We start from the raw sequence: 17315 nt of genomic DNA, 5'->3' as shown, positions 1-17315 counted from the left end.
GGAATCACCTGGACGGGGGTCTGCGCCCTCCTGGGCAACGGCAGGGAAGGGAAGCCAGACTGGGGACCGACCCTCCGCTCCTCACCCCCCCCACGCCTTCCAGCCCCGTCGTGTCGGCGATTCGGTCCCCAAGCGGGGAGTTGGGATGGGGGTCGCTGCAGAGGCATCATGGGGCGAATGGGCAGGCCCTGGCGGTCAGGGAGGGGCTGCGGGACCCAGCGACGCCAGAGTTGCCCCCCTCCGAGCCCATCACCCCTCAACTCAGACTGGAGCAACTCTGCCCGGTTAAGAGGGCTGCTACGGACCAAGTAAGAGCTTGTCTTTCAAAGAGAGAAACTTGCCGGACTGGGAATGGAGACTGAAGAGCCACGAGAGGGACAGTGGCTTGCCATTCCTCGGGCATCCATCCCCAGTCCTGTGCACGGGGGTCTGTGCCGAAGCACCCCTTTGCATGTTCCTTGGATTTGAGAGTTGAAAGGGGAGCCTGCCTAGAAACATGCTGAAAGGTCTGTCATCCCTCCTTTGGAAGAAAGGAATTGTGGGGAGGGGGCTTCCGTTCTATAGCCTGAAACTTAAGCTCCGCAAGGCAGAGTGCAAGGCCCTTCCTAGTCAATATGCTTAGGATTGCAGCCTCACACTGGAGTTTGATCCGTTAGTTGTGGCTGTCGTGCACGGTGCAGTGTTAGAAATTGATACCCTCCGTTTTCCATGCTCGGCTGTGGGGACAGGCTTGGTAAAACCTTCAGTGCCAAATGGTACTCTTGATGTTAAATCTGGCCCCCTTCTCTGTTCTTCACAGCTCTGGTGGTGAGATTTCTCACAAAGCGATTCATCGGGGACTACGAGCGCAATGCAGGTAAGCGCTGGCACGTTAACTTCCATACTTTTGTGCTCACAGGTTGGTATTGTGTTGTGGTCTGACCAATGAGCGGTTTGCTCTTTTCACTCTCTGAAAAACTAAACCGTACAATAGGACTGGGCTTGGAAGACTTGCTCTCACTGTCTCAGTGTCTGCCAGGGAACGCGCAGCATTAGGGGGTCTATTCATCATGTTCTCGAGAGAACAAAAAGAAATCGCGTGCTGCCTCATTTTAACCAGGGCAGCCTTGACAGGGCAAAGCCATTCTGTCATTTTCATTCTCATCTTGGCCAAAGCAGGGAGTCGGCTCCCGTGCATTCTTGGACTTTTAAAGTCTTTCCCTCATTTTCCATCCTGGCACACATCTTTCTATCCCGGCCCCATACAATACGATTAATTCTAGTTGAGTGGTTCCGGTTTTAAGCCCTGTAATCTAGTTTCACTCCTGTCTTTATATGTGGTCAGGACTAGCTGTATAAACGAATTTGGATTTAAATCCAGAGTGCTTTGTTGTGCGCCAGGAAAAACAAGAGAGTCAAAGCCCCCCCCCCCCCTCCGATACCCTGTAGATCAGCTTCCAAAACAGTCTGTACCCAAGGAAGAGAGATTTTCTGGTTCTGTTCAGTGCATGGGCCACTCCTGCAAATGTATGTGAATGTATGCAAGTCTGCTTAAGTATACTAGGGGAGGGAGTTCCTCTGTGCAGTAGTAAGCATGTACTTCCAGTTTCAGCAGATTAGCAGATAATCAAAAATAACCTGGAATCAGTCATACACACTTTTAAAAATCTCTTAGATGAAAATGTCCTGGACACATGAAGGTTCCTTATACTGAGTCTTATCAAGGCCAGGACTGTCTGAGTAGCAGCAGCTATCCAAGGTCTCAGGTAGAGGGCTTTCACATCACCTACTAATTGATCCTTTTCAGTGGAGATGCCAGGGACTGAACTTGGAATCGCCTCCATGCAAAGTAGATGCTTTACCACAGAGCCGTAGGACCACCTCTAGTGCCATCCCTCCCCCCTTCTATCACGCGACTGTAAAGTTTATTTTTAACCCATGTCCAATTTAAGAGAAACTGAGCAGGCCTGTGTAGGTCAAATGACCTGAGAAAAATGTCCACTGTCTAGAAATTGCTTCCCCAGAAGCCCTTCTGCTTCAGATAGGAACAGGTTAGCATATGCCCCTTTGGTATCTTAAAACCATCAGGTCAGCTAGCAGGGAACTTTTAAGCAGAGGCCATCATGGTGAAGAAAATGGAGAAGAATGGAGACTGTTCCAGCCAAATTGTGCCATTGAGTTGGATCCAACCAGCTTTTTCACTTAATAGCATCCCATTTTCTTCCTTACTACAACCCCTCTCCCACGTGGGTTTTGCCCATGCGAGCCCCATGATTCCTAGCACAGCCCTTTTTTGTGGTCAAAGGAGTCTCCCCTCCTCCCCTTTTCACTAGTAGAGAACCTGAATCAATCCAACTCATTTATTTGAATAGGAGAGTTAAACATATGCTTAACCCTGGCATTGGAGTAATTGAACTCACAAGTGCTTTAACTATGGCTGGAGCGTACCTAGATCTCCTGTAAAAAGGGTCCCAGACAGCTCATAAAACCCTTTTGCTCCCAAAGTTACTACCAAGTTGCTTATACAATTAAAATTCACAAGCAGGCCTACATAAACCACTCTTGTCTTGGCCCTGTTATCTGTGTTGCTAATTCGGTCCTATATGTGGGAGGTTAATGCATTTACGCTTAACAGCTATTGTGCGTGTTACAGCTGCTCATCTGTGAATTTAGAGTAACAAAATTTATTCCCGTTGCTAGGTAATCTGTACAGCAGGCAAATTGAAATTGACGGAGAGATGCTTGCGATCCAAGTCCAAGATACGCCAGGCGTCCAGGTGAGTTGAGCCTCCCGCAGTTTGAAATGCTGCTTCGTTTTTTGGGGTACTTCTTATGGCAGCATGCTCCCATACGTGTTTACTGAGAAGTCACACTAAAGGCACTGGACCTTGCACCCATGTGGCTGGGTCCTATCAGTTTTTCCACTGGTGAATATGGAAGGAAGGGTCTCTCGACAGCACCAAAAAGGCTATGCTGGAAATCATGGGACTTGCATGGACAATAACCATGTGAAACGGGGTGTTAAAAAAGGGGAACTGGGGGGAAATTGAGTGAAAAAGTTGGCTGGATCCAGCCCAAAGTAACTGCGCCTCGGACTGCAGCAGAGGTGAACCCTCCCCCCCCCCGCCCATTTTGGTGCTAAGAGCAGGAGAGGTAGTCATTTGTGTTATAAACAGTCAGACCGTGATATATGCTCTGTGTATAGTCCCCTGACAGTAAAAGAAAACAACCCACTCTTTCAATGAAAGTTTTGTCCACTTCAAGACACAGAAGGCTTGTTTGGGAGGGCTGGTTTTCTTATATACAGAGATCTACTGGCTAATGTGTTCAGAACAGTCCCTTGGCAGATGCAGGAACACTTGGTTTTTATTGTGCTAGCAAAGTGTGTTGGAAATCTAGAGAGAAATTTTATTGCTACAGCGTAATAAACGTTAGTTTCATAGACACACACAATAGAAACTAAAAAAAGTCACAGAACTGGCAGCCCAGTTTGTTAAAATTTGCTAGGAGTTAATCTGTTACGGAAAGTTTGAATGTATAGCCACGAATAAGGTCAATTTTTGCCTTTTTGAACTGGGCAGCTCTCCAACTCTAAATGCTTCCAGCTCATATCTTTGCTCCCCCCCACCCCTCCCCAGACGAGCTGTCTAGCCAGTTAATTTCCCATTCTGTGGCACCACAAAGTCTCTCCCCCCCCCCAATACAGTACTTCTCAGGTCAGTTGAATATGGCAAATTTCAAAACAGTGTAGGTTTTCTTCCCCCTCCTGCAGCTGGATCAACAAACGTTATGAAAGGGACATGAATGAAGGTTTCAGGAACGCTGTGTCCCTGCCATCCCATAAAGTTTGCAGCTTGCAAGCTACTTGCTTTGAGTTCTTCCTCTGCAACCGTATAACTTACCCACAATCCCCCTTTTTCAGATCCACGGACACAGCCTGGACTGTAACGAACAGCTGAACAGATGCATTCGGTGGGCGGATGCCGTGGTGATAGTCTTTTCGATCACAGACTACAAAAGTTACGAACTGCTCAGTCACTTCCACCAGCACATACGGCAGCTGCACCCCGGGAACAAAGTGCCCGTGGTGGTCATCGCCAACAAAGCCGACCTCCTCCATGTTAAAGAGGTAGAACCCCAACACGGACTCCAGCTGGCCAGCATGTTGGGCTGTACTTTCTATGAAGTGTCCGTCAGCGAGAACTACAAGGAGGTCTTCAGTGCTTTTCATAGCCTGTGTAAAGGTGTCTGCAAGCAACCGTATGTCAGCACCCCAGAGAAGAGGAGAACCTCTCTCATTCCAAGACCAAAGTCACCCAACATGCAGGACCTGAAGAGAAGGTTTAAGCAAGCCTTATCCGCTAAAGTGAGAACTGTCACTTCCGTCTGAAAGATCAGACTAAATGGGTGGGGTTTCCCCCTCCCAATGCACACTCCTACAGTTCCTGTCTGGGAATGTTAAGTCTATGGCACTATGGTGTCCCGCAAAGGCAAAGGAGAGTGTCCAGATGTTGTTTGAACAGCTGTCAACATAAAAATGTTGTGCAGTGGAGGGAAAACACTGAAGCCCAAATAAGCTCCTGAAGAGCTGGTAGAACATGGATTTTCACATTGAAAAATAGAACTTTTTGACTGAATGGACATTTTCATGCTTTGTGGTAGAATTTGGATAATTATGAACAATGTATTATCCTTTCACTTGAAACTGCAGAGGGTGGAGCGGAGAAGAGATTCTCTGGCTGCCATCTCAGTGGAAAACAAGTTGTGTTTTTACATCACTGTGTTATTGTCTTTGATATTGGATGAAGGTTGACTCCCCCTAGTGCTCACCAGAGCCTTAAGTTGCTTTTTTAACTTGCTGTTCAGCACAAAATGTCACACTGTTTTTGCCAAATGAAACATCAGTGTAAAACAAAATGGGCATTATTGACTGTATGACTGCAGATGTTTTGTACTACAAATATTGTTTAGAGTGTGATTATCTAAGATAGTGTTGTCTTGATCACTCTCCAGAGACTGATAATATGATGAAAACGTTGTGGCTTTTCAGATACGTTTTTGATTTGGATTGACTGATGGTTATTGTAAATCCTCACTTAGTTGCTCTGGGCACAGATGTGATTTTCTCTTATCTCAGTCCAGTAAGATTGTTTGCTGTGGTCTGTGAGGCTGATCTTTCTTGGCTGAACTGTTTTCCAGTGAAAGCATGTGGGATCTTTCGCTGTTGGCGTTAAGTCTGGTGGTTTTAGCTGTGTTTTCGGAATCTGAATGGTCAGACTTGGTTCACAGAATCGACAGGATTTGAGTTTCAAGGGCTATGAGCCTGATACCAATGCACTTTAAAAAACAAAACAGAACTCGCCTGTGCTTTCCCCCTTAAGATGTTAACTTATTTATTTTTTACTTGATAGCAGCTCTTTATGTGGAACACAACTTCTCCATTGTTTCAGCATTAAATATAACAGAAGGATTTTCTGGTTGTGATTATTTATTTCCAGGTTTTCAAAAAGATGAGGAAGGGGTTAGGGGGCAAGCAGTTGTTTTGCCTCCAAAACCATCAAAATCACTCTAAAGTTATTAAACAAATAAAGGGAACTTAAAATATAAAATTATATGGGTAAATGCCTGCTTACAGGGCCAAAATTGCACATTATCATGTAGGTGAAACTTTGTGGGTCTCTTGCAGTTTTCATTCAAGCTGAAAAGCACTCATGGGGGGGGGGGAACGGTAATCGGCTGTCAGACAGGTGTCAGGCAGACACCTTTTGCCAAATCTCCAATTCAGGAGGGAAGGCACCACAGATCTTGTCAGATCTTGGAAGTGAAGCCAGGTTGGTACTTGGATGACGGACTGCAGAGGAAGGCGATGGCAAACCACCTCTGCTTCTCACTTGTCCTGAAAGCCCCTTGATAGAGTTGCCATATGTTAGGTTGCGACTTGACGGCACATATGTATGTAATTTCTCCCAACAGAATTTGCATTCTGAGTTGTGGTGGGCAGGGATAGGTACAGTACAGGAACCCGTCTTCGTGGGTAAAAGCAACTAGGGGAGGGGTTAATCCTGGTGGGGAAATGGTAAAGCTATTCAGAGCCACAGTCCCAGTTCACTTTGTATCTCCTCCACAACAGTCTGTGATTTCACATATAGGTGATCACTGTTTGTCTACTCTTAAGAGACGGAGCCTTCCTCTAATCACAGATGTTGCCGTACGAACAGACCTTCGCAACTCCCCTGTAAAGCCGCCTGCCTCTCAAATGGCCGTTTGCCCTCACTGTACCTTTTTAGTGGCACTGTCATAGGAGATCCCTGCCATGGCCCCTAAGATCTTGTACTTGCCACGGGGTACAGCCCCGCACTCTCTTTCAGCTTTACTCTGGACCAGAAGAAAAGAGGTTTCACGCACAGTTTCTGAATCGCACACGGGACTTCATAAAGGGCTGGAACATGAGCACTGTTCTCTTGCCAAGTGCTGATGGTCTCAATGCTACTGCACATGAAGCATGGATCTAGGCTGAATACTTACACTGGTGGTACTCCAGAAAAACTCTTCTGCATTGTGACTCAATATCCAAAATGTGGGCATGTAAGTTCCTGAAGATGTGGTGCCACCGTCCGTGCCTGTTGGCTTTTGTTTCAGGGCAGGATTTGGATGCTGAGTGTGGGAATGAGCAGAGAGAGAAAATCACCCAAAGAGTGATTAACACATGGAATTCACTGCCACAGGAAGTGGTGGTGGCTACAAGCATGGACGGCTTCAAAACAGAATTAGATAAGCATATGGAGCAGAGGCTATTAGCCACAAGGTATAGATAGGGACTCTGGGGCCAGTGATGCTCTGTCTTCTTGGTGCTTGGGGGGGGGGTCAACAGTGGGAGGGCTTCTAATGTCCTGGCCCCACTGCTGGACCTCCTGATGGCACTGGTATTTCTGGCCACTGTGTGACAGAGTGTTGGACTGGATGGGCCTTTGGCCTGATCCAACATTGGCGTCTCTTATGTTCTTATTACACACGCCCCCTTGGTTTCCAGTTTGATTTGGGCCCTGCTCCCAGTGGGGTGGGGAGTGGGGAAGGCAGAATCTGTTTGATGGGATGGGCTGTTACTGACAGTGCATATTGTGAAGTTGGTAGTACAAAGACACCACTGTGCACTATCGATGCTATTTTATCATGGGATAAAACAGAGATTGTCATTCCTTGAAGTCCACAAAAGATTAAAAGGAGGGCTAACACCTCTAAAATGCTGAAGCAGCACAGTGCACTTCACTTTTTAGAACAAAAAATGGCAGCCCAACCAAACGTTGGAGGGTTCTTGTGAACCAGGCCCCCGCTTCTATGTTCTACAGCTGAGCCCAAGCTTCAGTGAAGTCTTGGCTTTCTCCACAAGGGGATGAGGTAGAGGGAGAATGATGTTGTAAGCCGCTTTGGGTCCCGATTGAAGTGGAAAGCTTGGCATAGACAAACAAATGAACAACCTTGAATGCACTGACGACTCAAGGACAGAAATTGCCTCACGTTCTCGAGCCATCGATCAATAGATCCTAGTTGGACAGAAAATTGATCCACATGATAGCTTACCAGGATTCTGAGGGAGGATACATGAGGGGAAATCAATCTTTTCCTCTGTGATTTGCCTGCTTTATTACTTGAATAATTAAAAAAAAACCAGAGTATTAACAAGGTATGGTAAAAATGGAATGGTAACTATGGAGACTGACTGTCATTGTCTTTCCCCTTCCTAAGCACTTCAGATAAAACAGCTTTACAGTTCTGCTTTGGAGTGATTTGTCACCTGTCTATCAAAGAAACCATACTGGCACATCCAGTGCATACATAAATTCATAAAAGTGTGTGTCCCCCCCCCCCCTTAAAGGTAACTGCCCTCCTTCTGAATGCTCTTTTATAAACAGGCCTTTGTTCCTGTCCGCTAGCTGAAGTATCAGGTTCAAGCTGATCCCCCCCCTCCATAAAGAGGTCTGAAACTAATTTGCAATTACGGCTCAAGTTTTTTTCTGGCTTAGAATGAAAAGACTTTAAAAAGTTAGGTTGGAGACGGCCTGAATGACTGGTCCCCGTGACATGGAAACGATGCAACACGGTTGGAACAAGCTACACTGGAAAAAAAAGAAGAAAAAAGGCAGCGCTTGGCTACATTCTATAGCTATAAAGAATCAGCCACTACTGAAATGAAATAATATAATGCTAACCCAGCAAAGAAAGGAAAATTCAATTTTAGCTCGGTGGGGCAGGCTCTACTTACTAAGCGCAAACAATTCTATAATTTATTCAGAAAACGAACTGTAAGAAAATAAAATACCCCAGGCATAAGTTTCGGCATTTAAACGTATTACAAACCGTAATGCCGTATCTCAATAATAAAAGAGAGAGATGCTGAAATCAAGGAAATGAAACCATTATATTCCATGCAAATCAGACCAGCAAGGTACTTCCTGCATTGCCCCCATGAAGATTCCATGGGCGAATTTATACATTCGGCAGGATCAAGTGGGAAAACATTTCCTGGATTACCCTACTAGACTCTTCAGGTGGTTGTACATTTGAATGGAGAGGAATAAGGATTCATAGGGAAGTATAAAGAGTATCCTGTTACCAACCCTGTGCCCTGGAGATCGAGTTGGCTATAAGCCCACTAGATACATATAATGAAATAAAACACTCTTCACATGGAAAACTAGCGTGTTAGGGAGAAAACTAAGCAGAACCCTTTTTGACATGCCAGCTTTCTTCATGAAAGGAACTTTTCCCATAGGGAAGTGCTCAGACATGCAATCCTCCATGTGGAAGAAGAGAAACATTGCCTCTCGATTCTACTAAATGTATAAACTACTGGTCTAACTGTAATGGTAACCATTCACTCTTGATAATGCCAAAGCCAATGCACACCTTAGTTTTGATAATCAGCTGCCTATCCCTCAAAACTTTGCCATCAGGCTTATGATGTACAAATGTATGGTCAGCCATCAAGAGCTATGTATTTATCTCCAACTTAGCTAAGCACCAGCGGGAGACAGAGACCTTTTGGAAAGCTACTACCAGGCTGTTCCAGGTTTTTCTCTTACTGAAGAGATGCCTGTTGACTGGCAAATGGATTATTATTATAAAATCTGCCAAATATTCTACTTAACATCCTCTGCACCACTTGACTGTGAAGAAGCCACTGAGGTCCACTTTCTGTCAGGGAATACTGCATTTATGACTAAATCTGCCGTTCATGGCTTACATCGCAAGCCAGCCAACTGACATGACTGCTGCAGAAAGTGAAGGAAAACTCGCTATAAAAATGGAAGACCCTTCTGCTCTCTTTCATTGTTCCTCAGTGTTCTTATGAAACTGGTATCTGTGGTGTTCTTGACTCTTGGCAGTTGTCAGCAAGAACAGTCCATGTTAACAAGCTGGAGATAAAAGGACTTCAGTTAAATATGATATTACTGCAGACAGAAGTAATGCTGGATTGACGTCACTGACATAACAAAAAGATTTTCAAGTGCTTTCATGTTCTAGGTAAATTTCTTTACGGCTATCAGATCCATTTCTTCCCAGTGGCTGAATCAAGGCGAGGGGTGATTTTATTTTTAGTAGAATGCCCTGAAGGATAGAAGACGAGGGTTTTGTTTAATATTTTCAGCAAGCCAAACCAGATGCCCGACTTGGTCAGATTCTCTGCTCTTCAGATGCCAATGTCCGGCTGTAGATGGTCTGTTGTAAAGATCAACTCAAGAATGATATGTGGAGTCAGGAGCGCCGAGGACAGCACAATTACCTGAAGAGGGGGGAAAAAAAGATATATACTGATATAGAGGTAAAGTAAAAAGTTTCCCTTGCTCGAAAGCCAGTCAAATCTGACTCTAAGGGGCGGTGCTCATCTCCGTTTCCAAGCTGAAGAGCCAGCGCTGTCCGAAGATGTTTCCATGGTCATGTGGCCAGCATGAATAAATGCCAAGGCTCATGGAACGCTGTTACCTTCCCACCGAAGCGGTACCTATTTATCTACTTGCAGTTTCTTGCTTTCGAACTGCTAGGTTGGCAGGAGCTGGGGCCAGAGACGGGAGCTCACGCCGTCATGCGGCACTTGGGTCTCAAACTGCCCAACTACAGACCTTCCAGTCTGCAGCTCAGAGTCTTAACCTCTGAGCTACTGCGGCCATATACCGATATAGACCTGTACAATTAAAGAGACTAAACTTTGCCACAATCTCAAGAGGTAGCCAGGAGTCAGGCTCACTTACTTTATTGATTTTATCTAATGACAAAGGGTTGCATTGCTGTGGGCAAATACAGCTTAGCTAAAGCTAGTGCTTCCTCAGCAAACAGTTACAGCTGATGCAGCTACAAGTGGATTCATTGTAAATTACCAGCAACATTTGGAATTTGTAGCTTGGACAGTTTTGGTACACATTTTACAGGTCGGAGTACAGCATGTGGGGATGGAGTTGTGGTTAGGGATGTTGGACCAGGACTAGGACGGTCTGGGATTCAAATCCCCATGAAGCCCACAGGGAGACCATAGGCCAGTCACCTAGGGCCTCTGAAAGGGGTGCCCAGCAGAGCCATTTGGCACGGGGCCTCACATCCTCAGGGGGCCTCAAATCTACACTTTTGATGTTAACTCTTAATTTGGTAGCCACAGAAATACTAGCCTTCCCAACTTCATGTTTTTGGTGCCCCCCCCCCTTCAAAAATGGAAGTGGCCCGGGCCTCTCCTTATCTCTACGAGGGCCTGCAGTCACCTTCTCTCACCCTAACCTACCTCACAAGGAAAATGGGGGAGGGGATAAATATGTACAGCATTCTGAGGGCGGGATAAAAATGAGATCGGTATCTGGCCACATCCCTTGGCAGTTAGTACCTGCAATTCCTTAGAATCGCTCAAGTTTCCAATGGTTTCTTTTTGTTGCTTAAAATAAATTTCTCTTTAATGGAGTCCAGTTTCCGCACTGCGTGCCCAATGAAATACAGCCACAAGTTAATCTTCCACCCACTTTGGATCAGGTTGTTGACTTAATGAACTATCTGATGCTCTCTGGGTGAGGTGCTGCAGGTCTTGAACCCAGAACCTTACCGCCTCCCCTATACCACTTAGGGAGCTCGAGCTAGCAACTCCCTGTGCCTCATTGTAGGCTCCCCCTTTTGTTGTTCAGTCGCACAGTCGAGTCCGACTCTTCGCGACCCCATGGACCAGATCACGCCAGGCCTTCCTGTCTTCCGCCGTCCTCTGAAGTTGGCTCGATTCCATGTTCCTTGCATCTATGACACTGTCTAACCATCTCATCCTTTGCCGTCCCCGTCTTCTTTGACCCCCTAGCTGCCAGGTTATCTTGTTGTGCTTCTGGACACTTCCATTCCAGGATGTGCTGCCTGTCAATACGGGGGCGGTGAAGGTCAGCCTTTGGATCAGAGGCACCTGAACAATCTGAGTTGGTTACTCAACCTCCCCTTTCAAGGATTCATGCAGTGAAATAAATCACCACACTGTCACCTTCTCCATTTTGAAATTCTAAAGGAAGTGAAATATACCTTATAGTTTGTTGAACAAAAAAATCTACTAATTGATAGCAAGAATAATTATTTCATTCCTACTCGTAATAGTTCACCAAAAAAACTCCCAACAAAAAATGAAGCATGAATTCGAATGAAAGTTTGTCCCCAACTAAAATTTAGTTAGTCTACCAATTAAGCATTGCAACCTCTAGTTTTCATACATAATTAAATGTACTAAGGCAGGTTTGTCGTAAAATATTCTCATTTACTTCTTTAATATATAATATATTCCTATTGTTATGAATAAGTAGTCTTAACTGTTATTCTGAATTTGTGCAGTGGCTCAAGTGGTTAAGACGCTGAACTGCAGGTTGTGGAAGGTCAGTAGTTCAGCAGTTCGAGACCCGAGTGTGCCACATGACGGAGTGAGCTCCCGTCTCTAGTTCCAGCTCCTGCCAACCTAGCAGTTCGAAAGCAAGAAATTGCAAGTAGATAAATAGGTACCGCTTCGGTGAGAAGGTAACAGCGTTCCGTGCACCTTGGTGTTTAGTCATGCCGGCCACATGACCACGGAAACGTCTTTGGACAGCGCTGGCTCTTCGGCTTTGAAACGCAGATGAGCACCGCAACCCTAGAGTCGGACTCGACTGGCTTTCGAGCAAGGGAACCTTTACCTTTACTTTAAGATGTTTTCACAGGTAATCAGCACAACCTGAAAAACAAAGCTTGTTTCCCTTTGATTCCTTAAAAAAGGGCTGCAACCATTGGTCAGCTTTCAGTTACCAAGTCACTTTAACCAATTAAATGCATTTTGATTGGACTATTGGTTATCCAACTACTACAGTGTCCAATTAATCAGGCAACAGATTTTTAAGGATCAGAACTTCATATGCTTAAGCAACTGAGATATTTTTAATTGGTGATAACCCAAGTAAGTTTACCTCATTATTACCATAATTTATAGCTGTCATGTGAATAGAGTCTGTTGACAGGCTGTTTGGTACTGCTGAAAATGCTTCAGTTTTACATCCCTAATTCACTTACTGTTTAAAAGAGGTACCGACATTAATTGAGGGAGGACACCAAGTATTTCAATGGAGTGGCACGATAACATCAATGTTTTAACCAGGCATCACAAACACCTTCTAAAAACGACAGCTTTGAAAAGACCATAATCCTGAAGAGGCAGTCCACAGATTTAGAGCTGGGCTAGAAAAAGCCAGGTAAATCCAACTGTTTCAGAAATTTTATATATGATGCGAAAAACCATTAGCTTTTTTACCCCTTCAGAAATCTCCTTCCCTCCCACACTAAAGCCCTCTAACCTCTGGCATAACAGCTTTGTACAAAGGGCAAGTGACAGTGAAAGCCACTGGATACCTTCTGAATTCTTTTGGAATTCCTCTTAAAAGAGGACCCGTCACTGGTGGGGTCAAGCCCTCGCAAAGCAATACCAGATTTCTATGTCACTCCTTTGTCCGGCCTCCATCCCGCTCCGATAGCTAAGTGAAAAGCCTCCTGACATAGTTTTGACTCGCCTCAGTCACTAACCCTTCACTTATCTCTCCAGCCATAGCAACACATTTGCAGCCTGGATTAACTTGTCCATTAGTGTACCGCTGTACCCTGCCCGGGACAGCAAGTAATCTGATTCACTATGCTAAGGAGATAATTGAGAACTTAAATGCCAAAAAAAATAAAAAAGGGGCAAGCTATCAGATGAAAATGTGTTGCTAGAGAAGGCATTTAAATCTCAGGCACGACAGAATGAGCTCTTCGCTGAAGAATGCCATTAGCAGCCCGGAGGCAGCCTCTCCAGCCCCAGAGGTGTTCAGGTCTTTAGGTGGACCCCCCTTCGCTCAGACATTTTCACTAATCAAACATACAGCCAGCCTGATTTACCATGATTGTTTGCACTCCACTTAAAGAGCACAAACATTTTATGTGTGTATCTGCCACAGAAGTGGGGTGGGGTGGCGGGTAAAACATCTTATCTGGAATCCCCCAAAGAAGCATTTAAGGAAAACACACACACACACACAAATACACATACAAGGAATATCCTTCTCAGATAAATGAACCAGTCGCTAGTGGCTGCACCGGCTGAGAAAGAGACTTCACAGATCTCTAAACTAAGCACACACAAAGTAAACTGAAAGATGCTGAGAAGACCTTACAACCCAAAGCTGATTAAAGTCAGAGGAGCCTTACAAACATTGTGACCAGTGTTCCCTCTAAGCTGAGTCAGTGTGAGCTAGTTCACAGTTTTTTAGCCTGCAGCTCATACATTTTTGTCTCCGCTCAGGAAGGATGGCTCCAGAGCAAACTAATTTATGCAGCAGCGAAATCACTGGCTCACAACTTTAATGCCAGGAGCTCACAAAGTAGAATTTTTGCTCACAAGACTCCACAGCTTAGAGGAAACATTGATTGTGACAAGCAACTCCTTAAATATTTAAACCTGACAATACCCTTGCTATGTTCTCTAATGATTCGGGGCAGGCTACAAAGTCCTGGATGGGTATTGGGTGTGGGTATTGTCCCAGAATTCAGCTCTGGGCTGAATCTTACTCTTCAGGTGCCCATGGTTTTCATGCTAACTGTATTGTTGCTGCCATTCCTAGCTAGGATGGTCTTGCTTTAGGTCCCTCTGTTTTGCTAGATCAGACCACTTATGTTGTGGACCTGTGCACCTGAAAGACTGGCTGCTGTCACACACACTAAATAATCCACTTTCAATCTACTTTCAGTGCACTTTTGAATCGGATTTTGCCAGTTCACACAGTAATAATCCAATTGGCAAGTGCATTGAAAGTGGATTAAAAGTGAATTATTTCGTGTGTGTGGGACCGCAGCCACTGATTTGAATATTCCCCTTTAAAAGGGTTATTTGCCCCATCAGGTCCTGTTTGGTGGGCAGCTTCAGTTCCACAAACAAATCAAGTTTTTGTGACCACAGAAAATCGTTTTCATGCAGCATTCACGCAGAAGCAGATGGTGCTTCTTTAGTATGGGGATGTTCTTAACTCCTAGCCAGCAGTCTCTGTTCTTACAGTTCTGTACCTGTGCTCCAGGCTTGTGTGCTGACAGAATGTCCTTCACCATTTTCACTTCAGACACTGTCACTCCACCAACCAGGAAGATGATCAGCAAAGGATGATCGCTAGGGTGAGGGCGACTCACCTATTAAAATAACAGAGGATTATTAATTATTGGAATGTTAATCCAGTCCTTACTCCAAACACCTCATACTGGTGGTAAAGGTAAAGGTTCCCTTGCTCGAAAGCCAGTCGAATCCGACTCTAGGGTTGCAGTGCTCATCTCCGTTTCAAAGCCGAAGACCCAGCACTGTCCGAAGACGTTTCCGCGGTCATGTGGCCGGCATGACTAAACACCAAGGCGCACGGAACGCTGTTACCTTCCCACCGAAGTGGTCCCTATTTATCTACTTGCAATTTCTTGCTTTCGAACTGCTAGGTTGTCAGGAGCTGGAACTAGAGACGGGAGCTCACTCCGTCTTGCGGCACCCGGGTCTCGAACTGCTGAACTACTGACCTTCCACAGCCTGCAGTTCAGCGTCTTAACCACTTGAGCTGGTGGTACATGCATACATTTTTACTCTGATGACTCGCCTGTGAGGTAGGTTAGGCTGAGAAAGAGTGACAGGTCCAAGGTGATCAATTAATGCCATGGATGAGTAGGGAACAGGTTAACACACCCGACAAGGCTATTGCTGCCAGACCTCACTGGCTAATCAAACAATTTTGTTGCTTATACTTTTTCATATGCTAAAAATACATAAGCATGCTATCTTGAATTGTTTTGTTATGCAGAAAGGTGGATTATAAATGAAAAAGAAATTAAGCAGAAGAACTTTGTATGCTTTTCCTTGTTTTTTTTAATATATAAAATTTATTTTTAAATTTTAATCTATACAACAACAATCCACAAACGCAATAAGGAATAAACAAATACAATATAGCATCTCTCAAATACAGGATAAGCCAGTAATGGAAAATTGAGGTATATAAATATGACAATAACTATTCATAGCTTGTATTTGTAAAGCTTATTTACCAAGTTATTATAACAATATAACTCTTTAAAAACCTCTAACCAAGGTAAGTACAAAATTTAAAATATTGCTATTATTTTTTTGTATCTATTGGGTATAGACAATTTAGGTACCACAGAGCTATCAGTAACTGCCTCGATAAATAAATAAATTTTGGTAGTATAACATCTTTTTGGGGAAGACACGGCAGAGGAACCTTAATGAATTATATCAGACAAACAGGGCTATTTTTGGGCAGGAACGCACAGGAACGGAGTTCCGGCTGGCTTCCAAGTTGGCTACACCTTTTTTTTTATTAGCATAATAGGCCACACCCAACAGCAGAAACTCATTAGGATTGGCTACATTAGGGGTGTGTGGCCTAACATGCAAAGGAGTTCCTGCTACAAAAAAGCCCTGGGTTTGGACAACAAACAAGGTAAACAGAATAAGAAACAAAAGGTGGGTGTGACTCGATGAGCACACTTCTGGTAACATGGGGGAGTGGCCTAATATGCCAACGAGCTGTGCTGTCAGGGGTGTGGCCTAATATGCTAATGAGTTTCTGCTGTTGGTGTGGCCTATTATGCTAATGAGTTCCTGCTGGGCTTTTTCTACAAAAAACGCCCTGCAGACAAATAACTACAATTGCTATTGTTGGTATGGTGTGCCTGTATTAGGACTGGACTTGGTAAACTCAGGTTCAAACTGCAGCCCAGTTAGGGGCTGAGTGCCCTTGGGTCAAGTCAGTCTCTCAGCATCAGCTCCTCATTTGTAGGGGGGGGGGGAAATAACAGTTTCATGACCACAGTGTTTAAGTTAAGATGGCCATGTATCATAAACTATACAAGCTACAGTTCAATAATCTTAAATATATTTTAAAACATTCACCTTATTGAACTTAAGCATGCTATAGTCTGCATGTGGATGGTGGCTATGGCCTCAAAATGCAATAGCTATTAACAGGGGTCATTTCATAGAAAAAGAGGTGCAGGAGCTCATTAGCATAACTCATTAGCATAACTTATTTGCATAAGCCACACACCCTGACATCACCGGAAGTGTGTCAGAAGGCAACACCCACCGCTCAGGCTCCACTGGACTGTTTTGGATTGCTAACTATTGGGGGGGGGGGACATGCAGATCTGTCCTCGCAGAGGAGGGAGAGCTTGTACCGGAATAAAACTTGGTCTTAAAAGTGCCACTGGACTGTTTTGGACCGGGAGACCAGGGGGGAGCTCTGCAGCTTACCTGGCTGCTTCTTGCTCTGACTGAGGGCTGCTGGGAGCAGGGGGTGGGGCTTGTTGCATGTGCCCGTCCCCTGAGCTCTTTATTGCCGGAGCTCTGCTCCTGTGCGCTCCTGCAGGAAATGACCCCTGGTTATTAATAATTTTAATGTTATTAATCACAAATAAGTTTCAGTATAACGTATGGTTATTTTATGTCCCAGTTACGTAAAGCCTTTTCTAGGTGGGACGTTCCCTATCTTTGCCAACAACAGATCTTCTCTGTCTGAGTCTTCCCATTATCTCAACAAGAGCCGCAACTGAATATATTATTGTGAAGACACACTCAGTGGGGTTGGGCAGTGGAGTGGGGAAAGAACAGTGGTCATTTAACACATGGGTGGGGCAAACTGACATGCATGTTCCAGCTAGGATGTGGAGAAGAATGAAGGAGAAACTTCTCCTCCTCTAGCCTCCCTAGGGAGGTCCGTCTTCACACGTCGATAACTTGTGTTTTAACAGTGGGATTTACTGCATGCATTTGGACTGCAAACTAC

General features: G+C 44.8%; 2 protein-coding genes across 2 annotated transcripts in view; one reads left to right on the top strand and one right to left on the bottom strand.

Annotated features, from left to right (window-relative positions):
• RASL11B (RAS-like family 11 member B) overlaps positions 1-5441 on the top strand; it is a gene marked incomplete at its 5' end in the record, with an annotated part of 6112 nt that extends 671 nt beyond the window's left edge. Inside the window, 3 exons of the mRNA XM_015414720.1 lie at positions 800-856; positions 2680-2756; positions 3902-5441. Of these exons, the coding sequence (XP_015270206.1) occupies positions 800-856; positions 2680-2756; positions 3902-4369 (602 nt within the window). The remainder of the gene's footprint in view (positions 1-799; positions 857-2679; positions 2757-3901) is intronic.
• Positions 5442-8906: 3465 nt separating this feature from the next.
• The window catches only part of LOC107113392 (sec1 family domain-containing protein 2-like), a 40998-nt gene continuing 32589 nt past the window's right edge, over positions 8907-17315 (bottom strand). The window contains exons 4-5 of the mRNA XM_015414719.1: positions 14542-14661; positions 8907-9760 (exon numbers count right to left, since the gene is read on the bottom strand). Coding sequence (XP_015270205.1) covers positions 9668-9760; positions 14542-14661 — 213 coding nt within the window. The 3' untranslated portion in view covers positions 8907-9667. The remainder of the gene's footprint in view (positions 9761-14541; positions 14662-17315) is intronic.

This window comes from Gekko japonicus, unplaced genomic scaffold (assembly GCF_001447785.1).
Source record: "Gekko japonicus isolate JY-2015 unplaced genomic scaffold, Gekko_japonicus_V1.1 scaffold1375, whole genome shotgun sequence".
In the NCBI taxonomy this organism is placed as follows: Eukaryota; Metazoa; Chordata; class Lepidosauria; order Squamata; family Gekkonidae; genus Gekko; species Gekko japonicus.
This window is presented reverse-complemented; position numbering and strand designations above follow the sequence as displayed.